Below are 21822 nucleotides of genomic sequence, written 5' to 3'. Positions count from 1 at the left end.
ATAACACTTTGTTTTTTAAGAAAGGTCAGACCTGGCCTGCAGACCATAGCCTCACAACTCTGGTTCAGGATATTTAGTGCTTTGCCAAGTGATCCCATTGACTGGGAGGGAAGTTTTAAGGAAAACGGCCAATGATGTTCCTAAAACAGTCAAAACCCGTCATGAAAAGGAAGAATATGTGGATGAACTACTCCTGAAGGTTGAAAAGGAGGCTTCCGTTGACCATTGAGTTCCTGGTGTCACAAGTGAGAGGAAAAAAAAAGCAATTTGTTAGGTTTGTGGAACTCTTGTTATCAGAAAGGAGTTATTCTGCCAATTTCTCAACTAGAAAAAGCTCTCCCTGGCCTGGGATTCCAGATGACGTCTCTCACAGGAGACCTTTCGTAGGCGACACTGAGTGATAGCCTTAACAACAGCTTCACAACACATGTGTAAACAGTTTGCAAAAGAGTTCTCTCTGGAAAACCCCTCAATAAAAGACCAAGTCAAAAGTTAAATGTAAAAGAAGCTAAATCCTTCTGGTCCAATTATGCAGAAGTATCCATGGACTCAACATTGTTGCCTCCCTTACAGCTGTTTTTTAATAGCAGCCCATGTTACTGCCTCCCGATTTCTGCATCTGAGATTGAGAAGTTGGATTGCACATATATTCTCTGTTTTTTCCTATCAGTTTCAGAAATGGACAAGTTTTAGAAAGTTGGGTGTTTTTAGCATAGATTTCTGGGAAAATGTATGAAGGAATCCATTATAAACTCAAAGAGGGAAAGCAAGCACAGTGCAGGAGGACCAAGACTGCCACATTTGTGAACAGCATCTTCCCTGGCTTGCACTTCCTCCCAGTACAGTGTGTGGTCCCTTCCATGGTCTCGGGGAAGCGGAGGTGAGACCAAAGAGGCTCCACTTTCCCCTCTTCCTCCACAGCATGTGAGATCTTCAGCTGTGGAGAATGTTTGATTCAATGCACTCTCCTATGCTACTAGACGTGTCCCCAACCCTCAAAAGAGCTCAGGATACACCATCTGCTAGAGGGGAAACCAATGGAGTTACACCCGTCTTACTTGGTGAAAACTATAATTGTCGAGCAAGCTTGAGAACCAAGATGCATTTTTCCAAGTTTCAACTGTGTATGTCTACCTTTCTCTTTGCATAATCAACGTATGACATCCTTAGAGAGTTATGGCATAACACGTTCCATAAACACTGTATTCAGATGAAAAGTGTAATGTAGGAGGCTAAGAAGTACCCAAGAACACAAAGCAAAGCCCAGAAGGGGACAACTGAGTCTTCCAGACAGAGCACAACCTAGAGGAAGTCAAGATTCCGCAAGTGGAAGCAGCTCACAGTTACTCCTCTACTCACTCTCTAGAACACGCACTTCTAGGGCTGTGAGGAACAAAGCATCCAAGGCCTGAAATGAAGGAAGAGTGTTCTAGATCACTTGGCCAAGAAATTCCGAGAGGTGATACTGCCGGACTCCCTTAGCCCTTAAATTCATCTGTCCTTGGATGCTATTTCTACCACATCTAACATCCCAGCTCCTCAAAAGTTTTTGTTTTCAATATAAAAAATTGCTTCATTTCCTCTTAAGACACAGCTTTCAGAATGTCCCCTGCATGGCTCTAAGATTGCAGAGAAACAGCCATGCCTACAAATCAAATCAGTGCTCCTCAACAGAGCTGGCTGGTCCCGAGCCACAGGACAACAAGCTCTCTCTCATGGAGGCTCTCCTGCTGTGACGGCATCTCCGATGTCATCAGTTTCCTCGTGTGCACTGGTGGCGCAGGCTCATCCTGGGCTTGGGCCCAGGAACAGTCTGCCAATCATCAGTACATTTAGTTCCTTCTCGACAGTCCAGATTCACACGCTTCACACATGCCCTTCAGCGAGGGAACAGAACGACTTGTGCGAAATCCAGAAAATGAAAACAATGGCAAAGAAAGCAGCGTAACTGATATCTATTTCCACACAGATCACAGAGGCTGCTTTGCATTCTCACCTTTTCACTAACACAAACGTTTTGGTAGGCAGCCGAAACAAAAACGAGTGAGTCGAACAAGTAGAACGGAAGCCATGTCTTTGAGTTGCAAGCGCTAAGAAGCTAGCTTAGCGATAACTATCATTTGGGGCTCTGTGTTTCCGTGTATGCGTGCCCTTGACAAATGGGCCTCTCTCCCAGGCCTGCACTCCTCCGAAAGGTTAGTTACTGACTGTGGGGTCTCTAAGAGGTGTGTATGGTTTCACAGTCTGGACAATTCATACCAATTTCCACGAACATCCCTGGGAGAATGAATCGCTGAAACTTCAATGTATTTTGAACACGTGAGCCCTTTCACTGGCACGGAAGGAAAAAGAAAAAGGGGTAGAAAAATCAACGGGACCTTCGGCACTTGATTCAATACTGAGGTCGCGGGGGACCGGGGAATGCAAGGGGAATGGTGAACTCGGTTCCACAGGCAGTGACTTCCTCTGTACGCTCAGCACGAACACCACAGAGACACACTGACAGAGCAGGGCTTACCTTCCACCTTTGTGTAGGGCTTCCACTGGTAGAACCATCCACGGAAAGGCTTGCTGTTATATTCTGCGCACTGCTGAGCTCGAAAGTCCAAGCTATTTTCCTGGCAAGGGTTAATGTTACACAGCTGGTAAACACGGCTAGACCCTGGGCAGAACTTGCCACCGTACTGAGGCCTAAAAGCAGAATCAAAGAGCATTTTAGGCCTGCAGTCAAAGGATTCACTTTTCCCCATACATAATCACAGAAGGACAATCAAAATGACACACAATGTCACAGTGTCTGCAGCTGTACACAGCATGTTATGTCAATACAAATATGTAGCATACAAGTTGACACACCCCCTCGATATCCATAGCAGACATAACTAATCACTCAAGCAATCAAGGGATACCTATCTATAGATTAAATATAATGCTTCATTAGAACATATCAATATATTCTTTTTGCAAAAACCTACAATGACTCCTTAATCTTTTTCAGTGTGATACCAAAACTGTTCTTACTCAGAACTGGCAAGCTACACACACACACACACACACACACACACACAACATACACGGTGGCTTCAATAGCACCTTAAGTGTGGATACAATCTGTGTCCAGCTTTCTTCCATTTCCTCTCACTTCTCCCTCTCTCCGGTGCCTGCTTCTACCTGGAATGCCAGGCTATACTGGGAAAAGAAACACACAGTTCTACATCCCCTTGCTTTGCAGCCCAGCTTTGTCTGCCCTGGAGATAAGATTCTGATTGTTGTCTGAGAATACTCTAGTTTGACTCTCTTGTTTTCATCTGCATAATCATTTTTCAACTTTGCAGGTGGCCAGCTCCTTTCCTGCCAAGCACAATGGGAAATGGATTTCCAGATTAGGGAGCCCCAAAGAGCATAAATAATTATGATCTAACTGGAAGCTCTTTAAGGTCTGGGTAGGCAGACTCCAAGCACATAAACCTGGAAGCCAAATAAAGGAGAATGGGAGAATGAGAGAGAGAGAGAGAGAGAGAGAGAGAGAGAGAGAGAGCGCGCGCGCGCGTAAGAAACTGAGACTACACTGAAACCAGCAGTACTGGCTTATCCAGGTGCTCCTTACATAAAGTACGCTCTTTTTCTAACTTTTTTCTTAGTTTCCTCCAAAGGTTACAACGGTGGAGTACTGCAGATAAAAATGGATGCCGACATATAACATAAAAGGGGGCTGCAGGTTAATAAATCCCTGTGATTAGCACTCCTTGTCCCTGTAGGAAGTCCAAGGACACAATGCAGCAGCCCTGGGTGGACATGCTTGAGCACATGCTATGGAGACCTCCTGTAACTGCATTCCACAATGGATTCAACAGCGGTGGGCAGCGTCCTGTGCCATGGATTCAACAGCGGTGGGCAGCGTCCTGTGCCATGGATTCAACAGCGGTGGGCAGCGTCCTGTGCCAGAGGTTTTATATTCTTTCAAAACACACTGGAGCAACTGCTTCAACATGTAGCAGCCTTGTGCTCCCTAAGATCCCTAAAGACCCTATAAATTATGATCTAAGACGCACGCAGAAAGACCCCAGTGCAGTATCAGAGCCTCAGCACTCCTGCCCACCTTTAGAAGCCACATTCCCAAGGAACGACCTCCATTTAAGACTTTTCCTGTAACAGCCCTCCTTTGGACTATTCACAGTTAATGAAGTGAAAGGGGACCACAGCGTGTTCCTTTTTCAAATCACAGAACTTGTAAATTACAAGACCTCCCAACTTCTCCAGTCTTCGCCTCTTTCAAGGAGGGAAATGTGACTGACAGAGCTCACAAATGAACAATGAACGTTGAACCAGGCTCCCACAGAGCGGGGCAGGGCAGAGCTCTGTGCTACACCTGTGAGCACTCTCCTGGGTCCTCCTCCTCCTCCTGCCCTGGGTCTGCATGGCTCAGGGAGGCTATATAGACGAGGCAGGAGAAGAACAAGCCAGAGTAAGCCGCTAATCAGGGAACTGGCCTTGTGCAGAGCTGAGCACAGCCAGGGCCACCACCTCTTGCCAGCTGGACTTCAAGCAATGTGACTTAGCGTCCTTGTCTGTAAGACGGAGGCCACTTGGACAACTAAGATGATGCCTGTCAAGAATTAAGGGCAGTAATGGAGGGCAGCGGTAGCACAGATGCAAGGTTATGACTTTTAAAGGCATCTGAGGCTGTCTGGTTTCTATTTACGCAGATATTTCATTTTCTATTATGGGATTAAGGTCAAAGGGATTAAGACTAATGACTGGCAAGAATTTGGGCTTTCCCAGGAATTCTTCAAATGCCATGAACGTGTTTTCACACCTTTAAACATCAATGTTAGGAGTCACTAACACCAGATTCTAGCATTCTATCCCACAACATGGTAAGGTCAATAAAACAAATCCAGGAGCAGAAAAAAAAAAAAAAAAACACAAAAAACTCTAACCTGGTCCCATGATTTTGTCCTTCTATCAGACTATCACAGAATATACCTTATCTCCGCTTCTGTCTAGCTCAGATGGTTGTCATGTGGGTTGGCTGGATGATCATACACTGGGAGCTCTAATCAATATTCAAGGCACTTCACACAGTGAAGAATATGGAATTCCCACAGAGAAGATAGAATTGAAATTACTGAGGCAAAATATACTGCAATCTATGTATACTTTCTCTTTCATATGAATTTTCAATGAACTTTTTGTGTGTGTAAGACAGAGAGAAAGCGAAAATGACATGGAAGATGCAGATACCACTAAGTTTTTAAAAGTACCTCTGGCGAGTCTGATCACCAGCTGAACCTGGAACTCATTGCTTGGAACATGGAGCACAGACAGGATTCAATTCTTGTTCTGCAGGCATGACCTTCTTCCTAACTCCATTTGCTAAGCAGCATTGGCTTAAGTGCTAAATTACGCTTTCTCCAATGTTTTAGGAAAGTTCTAGAACACTGCAGCAAGTCATCATTCATTCTCTTGACTAGAACTTTTTAGGACTGTCCCTAGGCTCTCCTACCATGTGTTGACTTCCTAAAGAATCAAGACAACTGTCGAAGGATTAAGACTGCAGGGCCTCAACAGGACTCTGGTGACCCAGGCACCCCGTGGTGACTCAGGCTGTGAACAGGCTCCTCCACCTCCCTTCCTCTAAAATGACTGATGGGAGCCAAGGCCGGGAAAGCGCTATGCGAAGGTTTCTCAGGACAGTCTGCCTCAGGGCCACATCAGGGCTTTTGAGGTATAGACATTAGGCTCAGTGGGTAAGCTACTGCTTGGAATGCCTGGATCTCCTATGGCAGCGTTGGGTTCAAATGCCAACTTTGCTCTCCATTCCGGCTTCCCACAAATGCAGCTGTCGGGTCCCTGCCACCTACATGGTAGACAGTGAGTGCCAGCTCTTGGGATTCAGCCAGGCTCACCCACGGCTGGGGTAGGCTTGTGGGGAGTGAATCAGAAGGAGAGGTTTCTCTCTGAATAATGAATAAATTGAAGAGCAAGAGAGCAATCAGGCCTGGGAAAAAGAAGCGGCTACAAGTCCCTGGCACTGGCTATTTCAGAGAGAATCTTTCAGCTCTTTTCCAGCCCAAAAATTTGATAAATTCATAAATCATTCAGGGATCATGGTTTGCTTTGTTTTTCTGAAACAAAGTGTGTTCTGGGAACAGCATCATTGTACCTGCCTCTCAGAGCAGAAAGCACCATGGTGCAGCTCAGTGGTGTAGACTGGACACTGAAGCAAGAAGGAAACCAGTGGCTTGAGTCAGGGAGAGAAGTGAGCCTTACCACAACCAAGCGAAATCTTTTCATACATTTTCTAGTTCCTATGACTAAGATTTGAAAATAAACATCTTTTTCCAAAAAAAAAAAAGAAATGAGAACAATTCATTCACTTGTCTGGAGAGAGGCTATCATCCACTCTTTTTACGGTGACTTAATGCAGAGTTAAGCTAACAGAATCCCTGTTATCTTTAATCTTGTTTAAAATGATAAAGCCGCATGGAGTAGAAATATTTTACTGATTAATTCTTTCCTTCCACATCTCTAACATGAATATAGGCTATTTCCATGAACCATGCTCTACTCGAATGAGACTTCTCAATCCCACCGAGGGGAGGGTGGTTTTCGTTCAAACCTCAGGGGCATCATTGGTGTACTTTAACAGCAGAGCTATTCAATTAGGTCATCTTCTCCTTCTTGGGACAATATTGGGATTGTAAAAGGCTGTGATGTATGAAAACCAGATCTGTCAATTACACTTCCAAAATATAAAGCCAAACAAGGATTCTAACAACTCTCTCTAAGACCCAGGCCACAGCAGGAGGGTACTTTTAATGAAGTGGTGTAAACTGTGAATGCTTCAGAAACTTCTCTCTCATTCCATCCATTTCTTCCCACTGGCACCTGGTGGGGACAGAAAAACCTGGGAGGCAGCCACACAACGCTCACCTATTGGACAAAACCCCACCATCCAGGACTCATAATGGTAAACCCACCAAAGCTGAGGCAGCCCAGAGCACACTGAGACAGTCCAAACAGCATCCAAGGAATTTCTGGACAAAGGATCTCCAAAGCCTCCTTAGATTTTCAAGAAACCCAGTGTTTTCTTTGAGCTTAGATTATTGCCTCTGACCAAGTCTGGAAAAATGTCCTTCTAGTCCAGTTTCATTCATTTATTTAACAGGCACTTGCTAAAAGCACTTCACAACAATGAACTCAGCTGACCGTAGGGGCCACCATTTTCCTCACTGTGAAGAGGAGGTGTCTGGGAGGAGGGAGCAGCTTCTCACACGCCACGTGGCAGCACCACAGGGATTCTTCAACTCCGTGCTGTGCCACCATCCACATTGTGTTGTCAAGTCCACACAACTTTATGCTTACAACCAAGTTCAAATGTCAGATGATTTCAGCAAAGCCACATGGTGACTCGAACAAAGCCAAGCCAAGGAGGAACCACATCGTGCCCCGTGTTTCAGGTGGGAGACAGAGCCTATGAAAGCAGCTGCTTCATCGCCATGGAGCCCGTGATACACTAAGGCACCTCTGGTGGGACTAGACCTGAGGTGCCCACCGGTAACCATGGCTGACTTCAATCCAAAGAGATCTCATTAGCTTTCCAAGTGGCAGTTTTAAAACACTGATTTCTAAAGAAACTGGATTTGTCATCAATGTTTTAAGCATTGTGAGTTTTTTTCATATGCAACACTCTTTTTTTCTGGTTTCTCTTAAAAAAAGGTAAATCCAGTAGCACGGGCTGATGTATGTTCCTGCTGTCAGCCACCATTCTGCAATTCTCCAGTTCGAAAGGACATTCCCCTCGCACTGAGCATGCTCCTGTAAGAGTGCAGGTGCATTAGCTTATGACCGTGTGGCCCTAGTCTAGATGAGAAAAGTCGTTCAGGCCATTACTGTTCTCTGTGCTCATCATACGCACCCCTATGAAGGTGCTTCCAAAGATTCATTGAAAAATGGAACTAAAACTGAGTTGTTTCAGTGTAAAAGCATTTGAAATCCGTACAAAGGTTTTTCATATTGTATAGTTTCAGTGAACTGAAAACAAACCTTTTTTTTTTGCGTCAAAACAACCTCAAACTTCTCAATTTTCTGTGAGTCTTTAAAAGTCCCTTCGTACAATTCTGCTTTTTAATTTGTTTTCCCACCACATACTACTCAGTATATGTGGCCTTGACATGTGGCCAGTGAACCACTGATAGATTGCTAAAATCACACTAAAAACAGGGTATTCCAACCTGAAGGGCAAAGGTGTAGACAGCCCGGGTATTCCCTTGGGGTCTTACTTGGGGTTATTGCAGTGTCTTTCCTGAAATCTGACTCCGCCGCCGCACGTCCGGGAACATTCTGACCACTTCGACCAAGATGACCACTGGCCATGCACGGGACGTGGTCCAAGCTCCCCAAACTTCACACACTGGCCTTGCCGACACCACTGTGAAAACAACGTGGGACACAGGATGTTAGCGACCACCTGGGAAAGTACAGGGGCTGCACACACCTGCCCGAGAACAGGAGAAGCAGGTCTGGTGCAGAAAGCAAAGCTGTGACGGCCGACGGATCCCTTCCCCTGCGGTGTCATTCCATGCTGACTGCATGAGCCATGGGGACCGAGGTGTCACCGCTCACCAACAGGCTGGGTGCAGGCAGCCCAGGGAGCCTCCCCCGCCACTGAGTGCTTTAAGACATCACCTAAAGGATTTGTCATTTGGATGACTGTCTCTGCTAAAAGCACACACACAATTATTCCCACATTGTGGTTTTTGTGGCTCTCTCATCCTCAGGACAGGGCATTTCTTAGGTTTCGGAATAGCTTCCAGGCAGCACAAACTCTGCTCTTCAGATAAAGTCCTTTCTCTTTCTCAATATAGAAAATGTCCCTACACAGGATTCTCTAACAGCTGAGCTGAGTCCTTCATTTGCCCATGAACTTGGCTAGTGAGGGTGAGAGCTGGTTTATGTGCTAACCTTTCCATTCCAGGCTTCCCTGGTCCTCTGCCTGCTTGGGGCTCTCCCCTCTGGGCTCCCCCCTCTGGGCTGCCCCCTCTGGGCACCCCCCCTCTGGGCTCTCCCTGTGTGGTGTTTTAACTCTGAGCAAGTTCTGCAGGACTTAGCGTTACTGCACACTTGCCCAAGAGCCTCGGCCTCGGATCCCAGGCCTGCCTGGACCTTGCCAGGCTTTGCAGAGGACTGGGACTTTGGTTTCGGCATTTCAGAGAGGCTGTCTGATTTTCACACCTTCACTTTTCCCCCAGTGATCCACTTGGCTGCGCAGCTGTTTACTGCGTGGCTTGGTTGCTAACACACTTTGTCTAGGTTAACATATTGCTTCCTTTCTTCAAATTCTTGCCATGTGCTGATTAAACCTTCTGTTTTTAATTTTTGTTTTCCCTGGACTAATTGTCATTTTGGAGTTTGCCTGAAATCACGGAACATTGTTGAGAGCTTGCGCAGACGAACGCCTCCGGTCATCTGAGGATTTGTCTGTCCTAAGCATGCATCTGTCGTAAGGAGACTCTACTGGACAGAGCTCAGGAGCTGAGAGCAGCCAGCACCGAGCAGCAGCAACACCTGCGGCTGATGAAGTCGCTTCCCCCGGCCAAATATGGCAGGGAGAACTTTACATATACAGTCTCCTCTGGTGCATGCAAAGCATATTTAGGAAGTGAAAATTCTGCTAAATGAGAGCCATTAACCAAAGTGATTGTAACTTGCTCAGAATTCCACAGATACACAAAGTACAACAGTCATAGAGGCCAAGTGTAACTCACAAGTCAGAGAGCCTAGCTAGACGACATTGTGCTTCTTAGACAAATACAGGAGCCACAGAAATCTGGGTGTTTTATGTTTTTAAGATCTCCCTCACTCATCCAATCGATTTAACTTGCTGTTATTTCAGGGTTCATCCTAATATTGGGCCAGGCTCCTGACAACGTATTTTTCTGTTTTTTCAACACAAGTTATATGCGGTTCAATAAGCACAGGCATTTGGTACACAGATGAAGCAGCCACGTTCCATACGGGAGCATCTAAGCCCTGCTTTGCTTCTCATTCCAGCCTCTTGCTGGCGGGCACTCCAGGAGGCAGAGGGCATGAATGACAGAGCTGGGTCCACACCAACCATGAGCGTGGTCTGCAAGGAGTTTCTGGCTCCCAGCTTTGGTCTGGTGCAGGCCCAGCCACTGTGGGCCTGAGGAGTGACACAGCAGAAGGGAGTTATCTGTCTCTCTGAATTTCAAATGAATTATATAAATTATCTTTTTAAAAAATTTAAAAAGGGAAAAATGGGAATGATTACAAATGCATGCGGGCATTTCTACACATCTCATTTTACACATAAGATACTAACATAAGCTACACACACATGTATACTTTTATCCACACATCTATACACACATCTTTCTGATTTCAGCTTGAAAGGCTATGATTTGAGCCAACATGAAGGGATTTTGCAAAGTTCATGGCAAATGGAATTAAAAGATTAAATTATGGTATGGGTCTTTAGCCTAGTTCTCCAAAGGCCAGCTGAGCCCTGCAGGCTGTATTGGGGTATCAGGCCCTGACCCCAGCTCCTTCTCATGCACACTTGGAGAGGCGTGGTTCCTCTGCTAACTGGGTGCCCACGGCACATCTGGGAGACCTGACTTAGCTTCTCAGCTTCTGGCGTTGGCCCCAGCCCAGCCCAGCACCACTGAACTTTAGTCTCAGGGAATGAACCAGCAGAAGACTTTGTCTCTTCCCCCGCCCCCCCCCCCTTTTTTTTTTTTTTGGTGAATTTTTTTAAATCCTTGCAATTTTTTTTATATGCACAGTATCTTATCAAATTTTAAGAGACTTCTCAAACCTTTTAACAGCACACAAACCTCTTTCCTTATACACACATCTCTAGATAGAAAGTACATGGTTTTCACATTCTCTCATGTTTACTAAATAGTCCTACTACAAAGGATAGGGGACTGGAGAAGGAAGGACATGGACACACCTGGGGTTTTGGTTCCAAAGAAATAAACAAAACAAAAAGGCTGCTGCTAGCCTGTGCCAGACCCTCCAGCAACAAGCAAGAGTAAACCACGGGTCTAAGCCTCAAGGAGTCGGCAGTCTAACAGACAGCTAACTACACTTCCTGTCAGAAGGACAGAGAGAGAAGGCAGCCGGAATAAACTAATTTATCAATATGCAATCAGCTCAGTACACTCATGGATTGAAGGGCTCTTCGCAAGCATGTAACTATAGCCTGGGATTCTAAAGTAACAGGGAGAGCTATGAGAGCGCTTGCCTTCTAACTGCTGGCTGCATTTACTGACGTCTAATATAGAAACTTCCTCGCGGAGTCATACCTACGCTACACACGTCCTCATCTATGAAGGGACTTCAAAAAGCCTCTGCAAAATGGAATGAGAAGATGCATTTTGTGTTGGTGCAAGAACAAAATTAAAAGACCCCATTAAAATCCTTGTGTAGTTTTGCATAAAATGTACATTCCTCCAACTTTCTGCAGATCCTCCAAATTATAGCACTCCGATTGGATACAGCATATTTTTTTCTGTTTCTTTGTCGATTTCAAAATTTAAATTTGATCCTCATGCTGAAAGTTCTAAAGTTCGAGGCTTCAAAAAATCAGTGACTTGAGCAATGTCCGTAGAGGCAGGTGTTCAGTCGAGTAGCCATAGCTACAACACTACCTGCACATGAATAGGGCAGCTGGGAGGAGGGACACATTAGAACTCTGTGTCCTGCCTCACTATCTTTGCTTTATAAATTCAAAATTATTCTGAAATAAAATGACAAAACAATTATATTCCTTTTGGGGATTTTCTAAGATCAACTGAAAAGTGCACATTAGTCTTCAAATTTGAACTTTTTTCAGGGCAGGGAGCTTTCTTTCAAAGGAAGCCAAAACCTTGGAGCATATTCAAGAGACACTGAGTAACAGAGCCAAGCATTGGCAGTATGTGGCTGTGGGGGAGCAGCCCTTCAGTTGGCTCGTCTGAGCTTTGCCTGTCCTGTTCTCTGATGGCCTCTCGCTGAAAGTGGCTCCTTTTTCTTGTCCTAGGGAGGGGCTGCAATATACACTTTGGGCGCCCACTGTCTGCAGTCAACTCGCAGGGTACACCTCAGCCCAAGTGAGGTTCATGCCTCACCCATCTGGGCCTCACCAGCAGGTGCTGAAAGAGTTCCAGTTGCTGCTCCTGTTTGGGTTTCTGTTTGGGAACTGTTCAGGAATAGGGCTCAGTTGCATTCACTCTATTTCCCCAGAGTTTCCTGTTCCTGGTTTCTGGCCAATCAGTGGCTATGGAATGGAATTCACTCTAAATGGTCAATTCCCCTAGGCAGGTTTGAGAGAGCCAGGAATCAGGATCCCTAAAGCTATAACTGCTCATCCTCTCCTCATCAGAGTGCCTCCAGAACAGATTTTCAAATGAACTCCCCAAATCTAGGTTGCTTACTGGTCTTCTACTGGGAAAGCGAAAGAGAAGAAGATCACCATCTGAGAGGGTTCCTCCCACAAAACCTAGACTCGCTCTCTTACAATCTTCCTCAGTGGCACGGTTCCAGGGCTGAGGGTGCTCACTGGCGAAACAACCTTATGATACAAGCCAGACAGACACATCTCTTAGGCTACAATACAAAGTCACTATGAGGGACAGAAACTTATCAAACATGCTACAAGCTTAATGACAGACCCTGTGTGGGAAGGAGAAGGACAGATATCTTGGTCTTTGGGTAGTGGAGGGTGGTAGACATTTATTTACCACTAACAAATACACCTGCTCCCTGACAGTTTCAGCTACTCCATCAAGTTTAAAGGGCCAATGGTATGTAATAAAAGTTACTAGCCCACTGAAACAGACCTATTTTAACCTAAGGCATTAGTTTAAAAAAATTCAGCAAGCAAACAAAAGAACTGGATCGTTTTGGCATTCAGTTTTATCATTACTGCAAAACAATGGTGGTTAAAGAGGGGCCGAATACATAAGCAACCAAAGTAGTTCATTCTGCTGACACACTTGAATTATTTGGGGTTCTTATCAAATATCTGGAACTAAAAACTAACAAGTAGGCAGTTTACCATACTCGAGCCACAAACAGTCCCTTCTGCTGCAGGCATAAACTTGGTCTCACACCTGTGGCCCACTCGATGGCACCAGAGTGATTTGCAGATGTCCTGAAAGGAAAAGAGGGGCTAGTGAGGGTAATTACACAATAAAACTAAAATGTCTAAAGCTCATGCATACAGTATTATGTTTTGGGGTGGCTGGGTTCAGACAAATTAGTTGGAAAGCAGAGACTAAGTGCAGTTGGGTGGTAGTAGCAAGATAACACACTCCAGTGAAACTGACATGCAGGTCATTTCTGTCGTTCTTGAACACTCATGTGAATTTAATGATGACCACGAGGCAATGACAGTTCATTTACAGAACAATCATTCTAAACTAAGACATCTAGTGAGTAATGACAATGGTAATTCATAATTAGTATTGTCAAATAGGCCCAAACTGGAATACAGAATGTCTGTACTTCCCAGTTGCATGCCACGTAGACATGTTACTGAATCCCTCTCAGCAGTTTCCTACCCTGTAAACCAGTGGGAAAAAAAATAGTTCCGGCTTCTTCCAAGTTGTTCTCAGGGATCACAGAGGTAACTCACACCAAAGGATTAGTACATAAAATACAGGTACTGATGCCATCACTGTTATTGTCTCTTTCTTTACTGCAATTGAAGACATTTCAACAACAGTTCTCATCCCAGACCTATGAAGTATTCCCCATGCTAGACTGTAGTACACAGAATAATGCCTCTCCCCACACCCCTGTCCCCAAAGACACCCACATCCTCCTCCCAGAAATGAGCAAAGGAGACTGCAGGTTCAAGGTGGGACTGAGATGGCTAGTAACCGATCTTGGGATGGATAGACAGTCATGCCCACAGGGAGACCCAGTGGACTCACAAAGATCTTCAAATGGGCAAGAGAGGGACATGAGAGAACCAAAGAGAATACGAGTGGATGTTCCTCGCTTTGAATATGAACAAAGCAGGCACGCGCCCAGGAAGGCAGTGGGATTCTGGAAGCCAGAAAAGTGAGAAAATGAGGGACAGGACTCCGCTGACACCTTAACATTTCAAATGTCTACCTCCAGAACAATCATATGCTAAATGTGTGCTTTTCAAAATCACACCAAAGTCATGGAAACGTTGACTACCAATACTACCATTCGAGAAGGTAGAAACTTCTTCCTCATTGAAACTTTTAGTTGAGGAAACTGAGCAAGCTTCCAAAATGCTTGAAGTCAATATTGTCACAAAGCAGGCAAGTGACAGAGACAGAACTCAGACTGGCCTGACTCCACAATCCAGGTTCTCAACCTTTCTCTGGACCTGGAGCTGACATCAATCATTATCCAAGGTCTCCACCATCCCAGCCTCAGTTCCCTCTCTCTGAAGGAAAGAACCAAACCAGAATCCTGTCCATTCAAAGTTAGGTCACTCACAATAGTCCTTAAACACTCATAAGGTCCCACTTTGTTCACTATATTCTTTGTAAAGGTAGCAAGGTGAGCACACAAAGTTTGAAGAAATCATTGATAAAAATAAAACAAAATGGTTTTTGTCGTTACTTGTTTTGGCCCTGAAAATTCAATTAACCAATTATCCAGCTCCCCAAACTCTCCACTCAAGACAGATTTCACAACTAGAAAACATGGCAAGATAGTGCTTGGAAATATTTCATCAACAAGAGCACAGGAATTAAAAAAAGGGGGGGGGGCTTTGCACAGGATTGCAAAAATAAAACAGGGAAACCAGAGATACATGTGGGGAGTCTGGCCATGTAGTTTATGGAAGAATGTTCAAAACACTGCTTAGCAACACAAGCAACACCAGCAATGCACTAGACGTGGGCAAACATACCACATTCCCATCTCAAGAGATCTCACAGTGAAAAACAGCTCTAAGGAGAGTTCCAAAAGTTTATGGAAAAGTGGAATGATGAGGTAATTTATGCTAGCACAAAGATTTTTGAAATCCATGCATCATTCTTTCACAGCACATATTACCCATGAACTTGTGGAAGACCCTCTCATATATCCTGACACTTTTCTTCAATCCACAGTCACAGGAAAGCATGAGGCAGCCTCCCCACACACTGAATCAAGCTCCTAGTCTTCACACATTTCCCTGCCCAGCAGTCTGAGGGGATCTGATTAACATGCAGCAGCCGAGGTCAAACCAGTGGAATGGGAGACAGTGGTTGAAACAAAAGCATACTCTGAAAGGCTTTCAAAACTAAACTGCCTCCCTTCTCATGGTAAGGGGAAAGTCAACACCCATACCCAAATTTCATTGGGTGGCCCCTGAAATGGCCTAAGGGCAGACCAAAACCAAGGGCCCAGGTGCCATAGGCAAGGCCCAGCCACAGGGCTGAGGGAGAAGGGGCAGCTGGAAAGGAGCAGGGAAACGTAACACAAGAACACAGCAATACCAGAGTGAAGCAAGACAGGCTGCATGGACGTGTTATTTCTACTGTGGCCAAGTGTACAAGTCAAATGCAATGACGGCCAGCTACATGCTGTGGCGACCACGAAGGCCCTCCAAGAAGGCTGCCTTTCAAAGTCAACAGAAATGGCAGTGTGAACATTCTTTCCTTCTGCTTCCCTCTGTCTTCCAACATGTTCAACCACTTTTTGCTTATCTACAGTTACCTGGACTTAAGTCATAATTTAAGGGGAAAACGAAATCGCCCCAGAGAGCCCAAAGTCTCAAGTTGCCTGGATTATGATTTTCTGAACAAGGCAACATTGACACAAGCGTCTGACCACTGTCCTCTCTTCTTTCCTGGTACCCAGGCTGCATTCCACAGGAGGTATGTGCTTCTGGTAAAATCTGATGAACTGAACATGCAAATCAACAGCTTTTGAGGATCATGCTCTCAAAGGTATCTCAAACTTGACACAGCAGGAGCTTCAGCCTCATGGCAGCCAAGTGAGATCTGCCTGCGCAGATACCAGCTGACATCATTACACACGCGCCAAGTCACCTACCTTCACAAGAGCTACTACAGGGACCAGAGGAGAAGCCACAGTGCCTGGTTTTAGTATCAGAAGAAGTAAAGATACATTAAAAAGTTACCTAAACCCCTCCACTCCCCAGTTCCCAACAGTCCAGCATGGAGAGAGACTCTTCATCTTGCTCCTAGGAGAGCAAAAATGGATTAAGCCCAGACCACAGACTTGAAACCCAACACTAGCCCTGCTATAAACTAGAGCTCAGCAGGTTCCCCACAGTGTTCGGCCATGTCCTGTGCCTAGTGACGGAGATGCTGGACCCTCCAATGACAGGCTGCTAAGGCACCACTTCTGTTACCCTTCCCCCAACCTCCAGCAGACAGCAAGCAAGGAGGTTTCTTCCAATCCTGTGCAGTATGGCAGGAAAGAAAATTTAGCATCTTGCCTTGGCATTTAGAGCTAGGCTGCAACTGTCAAATTCAGCACCCGATAAAATCCTCTGTGACCAAGCCAGAGTCGGCAGGTGGACCATCCATGACTTGGTGAAATGGACTTGACTTTGGTGGGTAGCACCACTGACCCCAGGTGTACCTGTTGGTGGCACCCTTGAAATTAGGTAAGGTGTGGTGTCTGTGAAAACCCAGGTGCAATTCAGCTTCGGGCATCCAGGCAGCCAAAGGATTAACTTTATAGACTTTTCCCCAAACTTTGGATGCAGTACTGGACTGGTAAAGCCCATCACAGAAGAACTTGATTATCCCCTTAAACCACTGGTCCCTCTGGACTTGTTCTTGTGTCAAAGAAGTTTTGTGGCCTCATCTGACATTCCAGGCAGCAACATTTGCCAACAGGTGCAGAAGCCCTGAGCTGTGAGTCCATCTCAGTAGCAGACTGAGCATAGCAGTAGAGATCTGGCCCTGACCGTTACTGGTCTGGGTAGGCTGGGGGCTCTGGCTGTGGACTAGTTTTGTGGGAATGGGCCTGGGCTAGGGCCTTCCCCAGGCTCAGAGGGATGGATTAGCCCTTTTCTGACACCTTCCCATTTCATTGTGGATGCTACACCAGTTGTAGTTTTGGACAAACCCAGCTCAGGCATCATTAAGGTAGATTTCCTGAAAGCCTCAAGTTGGGGTGCCACCTAGTGCTGAAGTGGCAGAAACGTCCACAGGCTCAGAGAAAAAAAGCCCATCACTCAATTTGTGGAAGGAAAGCCGCACTGAAATTAGATTACAACTGGAAGATGATGCTTAATCTTTCAATACACTCATGATGACATATGTCCGCAAGTGTCATGGACAATGACCTCATCTAACGAACAAAATGAGATGCTAGCAACCAACCACCTAGGATCTGACATTGGCAAACATTCAGGTGAAGAATTTAAGAGAGATCTCTTAAGGAAAATTAATAAACTTCAGGAGACGACAGCAGAATAATGTAATGAACAGATGTGACATGGAAATTAAAAATTTTTAAACGTTAAGTCAACTGTTCAAGTTAAAAGCTAATATGAAGTTAAAGATGTGAATCAAGGCACAGATAACAAAGATCAAACAGAACCAAGGAAAAGAGAGCGTGAAGATTATTTGAAAATATACAGTTGAAGGAAAAATTTTAAAATCAGGTTGAATGAATAAAGCTTACTAGAATCATGAGACAGCATAAAAGAACAAATAACTTAATAAATGATGCTCAAAAGTAACTTGAGAACATCAGAGAAGTAGAAAGTATATTCAAAAACATAGTAACCAAAACGCTTTCCAGAGCTAAAGAATGAAAAAATATCCAATACAAAAAAGCGAGGAGAGGTCACCAGAGTCAAGTCATCCAACTCTACACCAAGACAGTCAAGATCTTCAATTGCAAAGAAAGAAGATTCTCGAAGCTGCAAGGGGAAAACAAGTGACAATAAAAGAAGTTCCAGTTTTCTTGATCTCAGACTTCTCAGACAAAACCAGGAGGAAATGGGATGAGACTTGTGTTCATAGTAAAGAAATCAATTTCTATCGAAGAATACTACCCCTAGAAAAGCTATAGCTCAGACATGAAGGAAAGATCCAGGCATTCTTAGACAAAATATAAGGCAACTTATCAATGCCAGACCTGACATTAATGAGTAAGAAGAAAGTATGAAAAGGGGAAAGAAAAAGTGCTTAAGAATTGTCATACAAATTCAAAATGTCTTTTAGCCTAGTAGCCAATGTCCTCGCCTTGCATGTGCTGGGAATCCCTGTGGGCACTGGTATATATTCCGGTTGCTCCACTTCCCATCCAGCTCCCTGCTTGTGGTCTGGGAAAACAGTAGAAGATGGCCCAAAGGGCCTGGTGGCATGGCTTAGCAGCTAAAGTCCTTGCCTTGCACAACCTAGGATCCCATATGGATGCTGGTTCTAATCCCAGTGGCCCCACTTCCCATCCAGCTCCCTGCTTGTGGCCCAGGAAAGCAGTCGAGGACAGCCCAAAGTCTTGGGACCTGCATCCACATGGGAATCCTGGAAGAAGCACCGGGCTCCTGGCTTCAGATTGGCGCAGCTCCAGCTGTTGTAGCTGCTTGGGGAGTGAATAAACCTATGGAGGATCTTCCTATCTGTACATCTGCCTTTCCAGTAAAAATAAATGAACCTTAAAAAAAAAAAGATGGTCCAAAGCCTTAAGACCCTGTACCCATGCGGGAGACCCTGTAGAGATTCCTGGCTTCGGATCAGCTCAGCAACAGCTGTTGTGGTCACTTAGGAAGTGAACCAGAAGATGGAAGATCTTCGTTTTTGTCTCTACTTCTCTGTAAGTCTAACTTGCCAATAAAAATAAATATTAAAAAATTGCTTTGATTTTCTCCAGTAAAATCAGGCTCATTACCTGCTGTAAATCTGCTGTAAGGTGCATAATACTTGATAAATAAGTATACTAATGATTCCTTTGGAATAAAATAAGTAAGTTTCAGAGCTAGGACAGAAATGTTTTCACCAAAGCGAATGGCTGCTTAGATCTACCAGTAGCATCCACTTCACAGGCAAATGCAAATAGCTGTACGTTTTTTTAAGCCTTCCACGCAGGATACACCAGCATTTGCCAAAACGTGGCCCAAACGCTGGGAAGAACATGCCAGAAGAAAGGTCTAAATGATTTTTATATAAACTTTTATAATAACTATGCATTTAGCTGTATTAAAAACAAGCAAGCAACTCCAAAGCAAACCTATGACTTGTTGGGTCTTATTCCTTAGGCCTGGATTTTTATTTTGAAAGTGAGTTGATTTATAAAAAGAACTACGTAAAAACTATAAAACATAGATAATGAAAGCAGCCGTTAGTGGCAAAGTGACCAGCAGACAGGAAGGAACTCAACATCAACTTGGGGGAACTTGCCTTGTTTCTATTCCACCACTTATTGAAAAGCCCTGTGGCTTTGGGAAAGTTGAACTCCTTGGTTGAGCTCTAGCGCCAACGTCAGGGGTGTCTTTCCTCAGAGGTTCTTGTGAAGGATGAATGAGGTGAAGCGCCTGACGTGGAGCAGACGCTCACCTGACAGCTGAAGACATGGCGGTGTGTGGGGGCGGGGCTGAGAGATGCAGGGAAGAGTGCTGTGGGGCTGGGGTGGGAGAGGTGGGCGGAGGAGGAGCGTGGTGGCTGCAGGCACAGGTTGGGCATGGGCTGGGCAGGCTGGAGGATGGGACGGTGGATGTGAGCCATGACCTCACGGGTAGTAACGGCAGCAGGGGCTGCAGCTCAGGACTGCTGCTACTGATGGTCATGACGGTAGTGTTGGTGGTGAGTAAGATGAGCTGAGAAAGAGACAGAAGAGGAATTATGGGGAAAACATACCTAGAAGATTCAGACAGGAGCTAGAAATCTCCATGCTTTCCCTGCATGAATGAGCCTAGAACTTCTTTCTTTTTGGATTCTGAAACAACCCCATTGAAGAGTGATTCTAGACACCAGTGCAGTGGCATAGCATGCTAATCACCCTCCTACAGTGCTGGCATCCCATGAGATCTGTTTCTTCCCCCAGCTGCTCCACTTCCAGTCAATCTCCGTGCCTATGTCCTAGCAAAGCAGCAGAGGATGGCTCAAGCCCATGGGCCCCTGCACCTAGGTGGAAGACCCAGAAGAACTTCCTGGCTCACAGCTTCAGGTTGGCTCAGCTCTTGCCACTGTGGCCATTTGGAGAATGACCCAGAGGATGACAGCACTCTCTCTGCAAACCTGCCTTTGAATGAAAAGAAATCTTTGAAAACAGATTCTTATTCTAGTGACGTTGAGACTGTAACACAGCTGGTGACACAGGACTTGACCAAGCAGAACAAGAGTTTTTCTCATTTCTACATTCTGTGCTTTGGCATTGCCCCATTTTTTTCCCCACAATTTTTAGTCTGGAAATTGAATTAAAAATACTCAAGATAGAGCTTATGAATTTTTTTTACTTATTTATACTGCAGTCAGCTGCCAGCAACGTCTGGCCTATACGGTAAGCCATTTGACTTCACTTTGGGGTGGCCCTGGCTCTCATTTCCAATGTGCTGCATTAGAGCGGAACGCGGATGTGAGAAGAGAAGCAGAGAAGCCCCGTAGGCAAAAGCTACTGTTTCTGGATTTACTACGAGGGATTAAGTCCTCATCTCAGGAAGAGGAATTTTCTGCCAAGGATCCAGTCCAGTGATCCAAGTATTTAAACCAGGCATGGTCTATAGGGGATGTGCCTGTGTAATTCACCGACAGTGAAATTGCCACTCACTTATCTTTCCAAACAACTGCCATTGTGGAGATAACCCAGACTCTAACCCTTGGCTTTCGCAAAGCAAATGTTTATACTTGTTAGGTACACAGACACGCTGCAGAATGTTAATGTAAGTTTGAAGTCACAAGCAAACATACCTTCACAAACCCGAGACTGCACAACTTGGCTTTGGCTCCAAACTGCCACTTGCACTGTGTGTCGGCATCATAAATCTGTCCCGGGAGTTTGTCCGGATATTTATACTGTCCTATTTGCTTGGGCTCATCCACGAGGCACCCAGCCTGAGGTGTGCTGTAGGGATAGCACAGTGTTACTCACTACCGTGGGGATCTGGGATCTGTCCATCTATAACCCTATGCTTTTGAATTCATTCATGGAAACAGGCAATATGGTTAAAGAATCAGGCATGTGTTTCAAGTTAGAACGGATGTTGATTTCAGAACAGGCACAAGCCTTGTTCAGGAGGGCCTAATGCACACGGCCTAGGGGACTTCTACAGTGAGCTCCAAGTTCTAGCCGATTTCTTTGGCATGAGATCTGACAAGAGAGGGGAAATGCAAACACGCTTGGAAATTCCCCTCGACAGACTTGTCCAACGACATGCAACACATCTGAGCTGAGTGCCCATTCTGCGGCCCATAAGGCTAAACAGTGACAGTAGAAAAACCAAGCTGATGCACACAGCGCCTGCCCTCAGTGGGTTTTAAATCACACTGCAGCTTTCACAGAGGTTGGGGGGGTGGGAGTGGCAGATGATGCAACTCACCTTCAATAAGCTTTATAAGCACACATAGACGGATGCAAGAACTGTCAAATGGGCCATCCTGGGACATGAGGCACACCTCTGAGGTGTGAGGCCACTTCCATACACGTATGTAATTAAAAAAATAAATGTATTCTGGCCTATACTCTTTTAACCTAGCTCCTCAAAATATCAATTATTTTCATGAAATGTTTTGAAGACCTCTTTTGTATCTGGTACATCTTTGAGTCTCAGCTCCATTTACTTAAATGATTGATCCGGGGCATTACTCAGAGGTTAAGAAGTAATGTGGTCAAGCGTCATTTGGGGTCAAATATATGGGC

General features: G+C 45.2%; 1 protein-coding gene across 1 annotated transcript in view; it reads right to left on the bottom strand.

Moving 5' to 3' along the window:
* ADAMTS18 (ADAM metallopeptidase with thrombospondin type 1 motif 18) overlaps positions 1-21822 on the bottom strand; it is a 117520-nt gene that overhangs the window by 35417 nt on the left and 60281 nt on the right. The window contains exons 9-12 of the mRNA XM_058674824.1: positions 20874-21027; positions 13070-13165; positions 8286-8434; positions 2519-2691 (exon numbers count right to left, since the gene is read on the bottom strand). Of these exons, the coding sequence (XP_058530807.1) occupies positions 2519-2691; positions 8286-8434; positions 13070-13165; positions 20874-21027 (572 nt within the window). The remainder of the gene's footprint in view (positions 1-2518; positions 2692-8285; positions 8435-13069; positions 13166-20873; positions 21028-21822) is intronic.

Source organism: Ochotona princeps, chromosome 16, assembly GCF_030435755.1.
Source record: "Ochotona princeps isolate mOchPri1 chromosome 16, mOchPri1.hap1, whole genome shotgun sequence".
Lineage (NCBI taxonomy): Eukaryota > Metazoa > Chordata > Mammalia > Lagomorpha > Ochotonidae > Ochotona > Ochotona princeps.
Note: the sequence above shows the minus strand (reverse complement) of the source record. Positions and strands in the feature narration are given on the sequence as shown.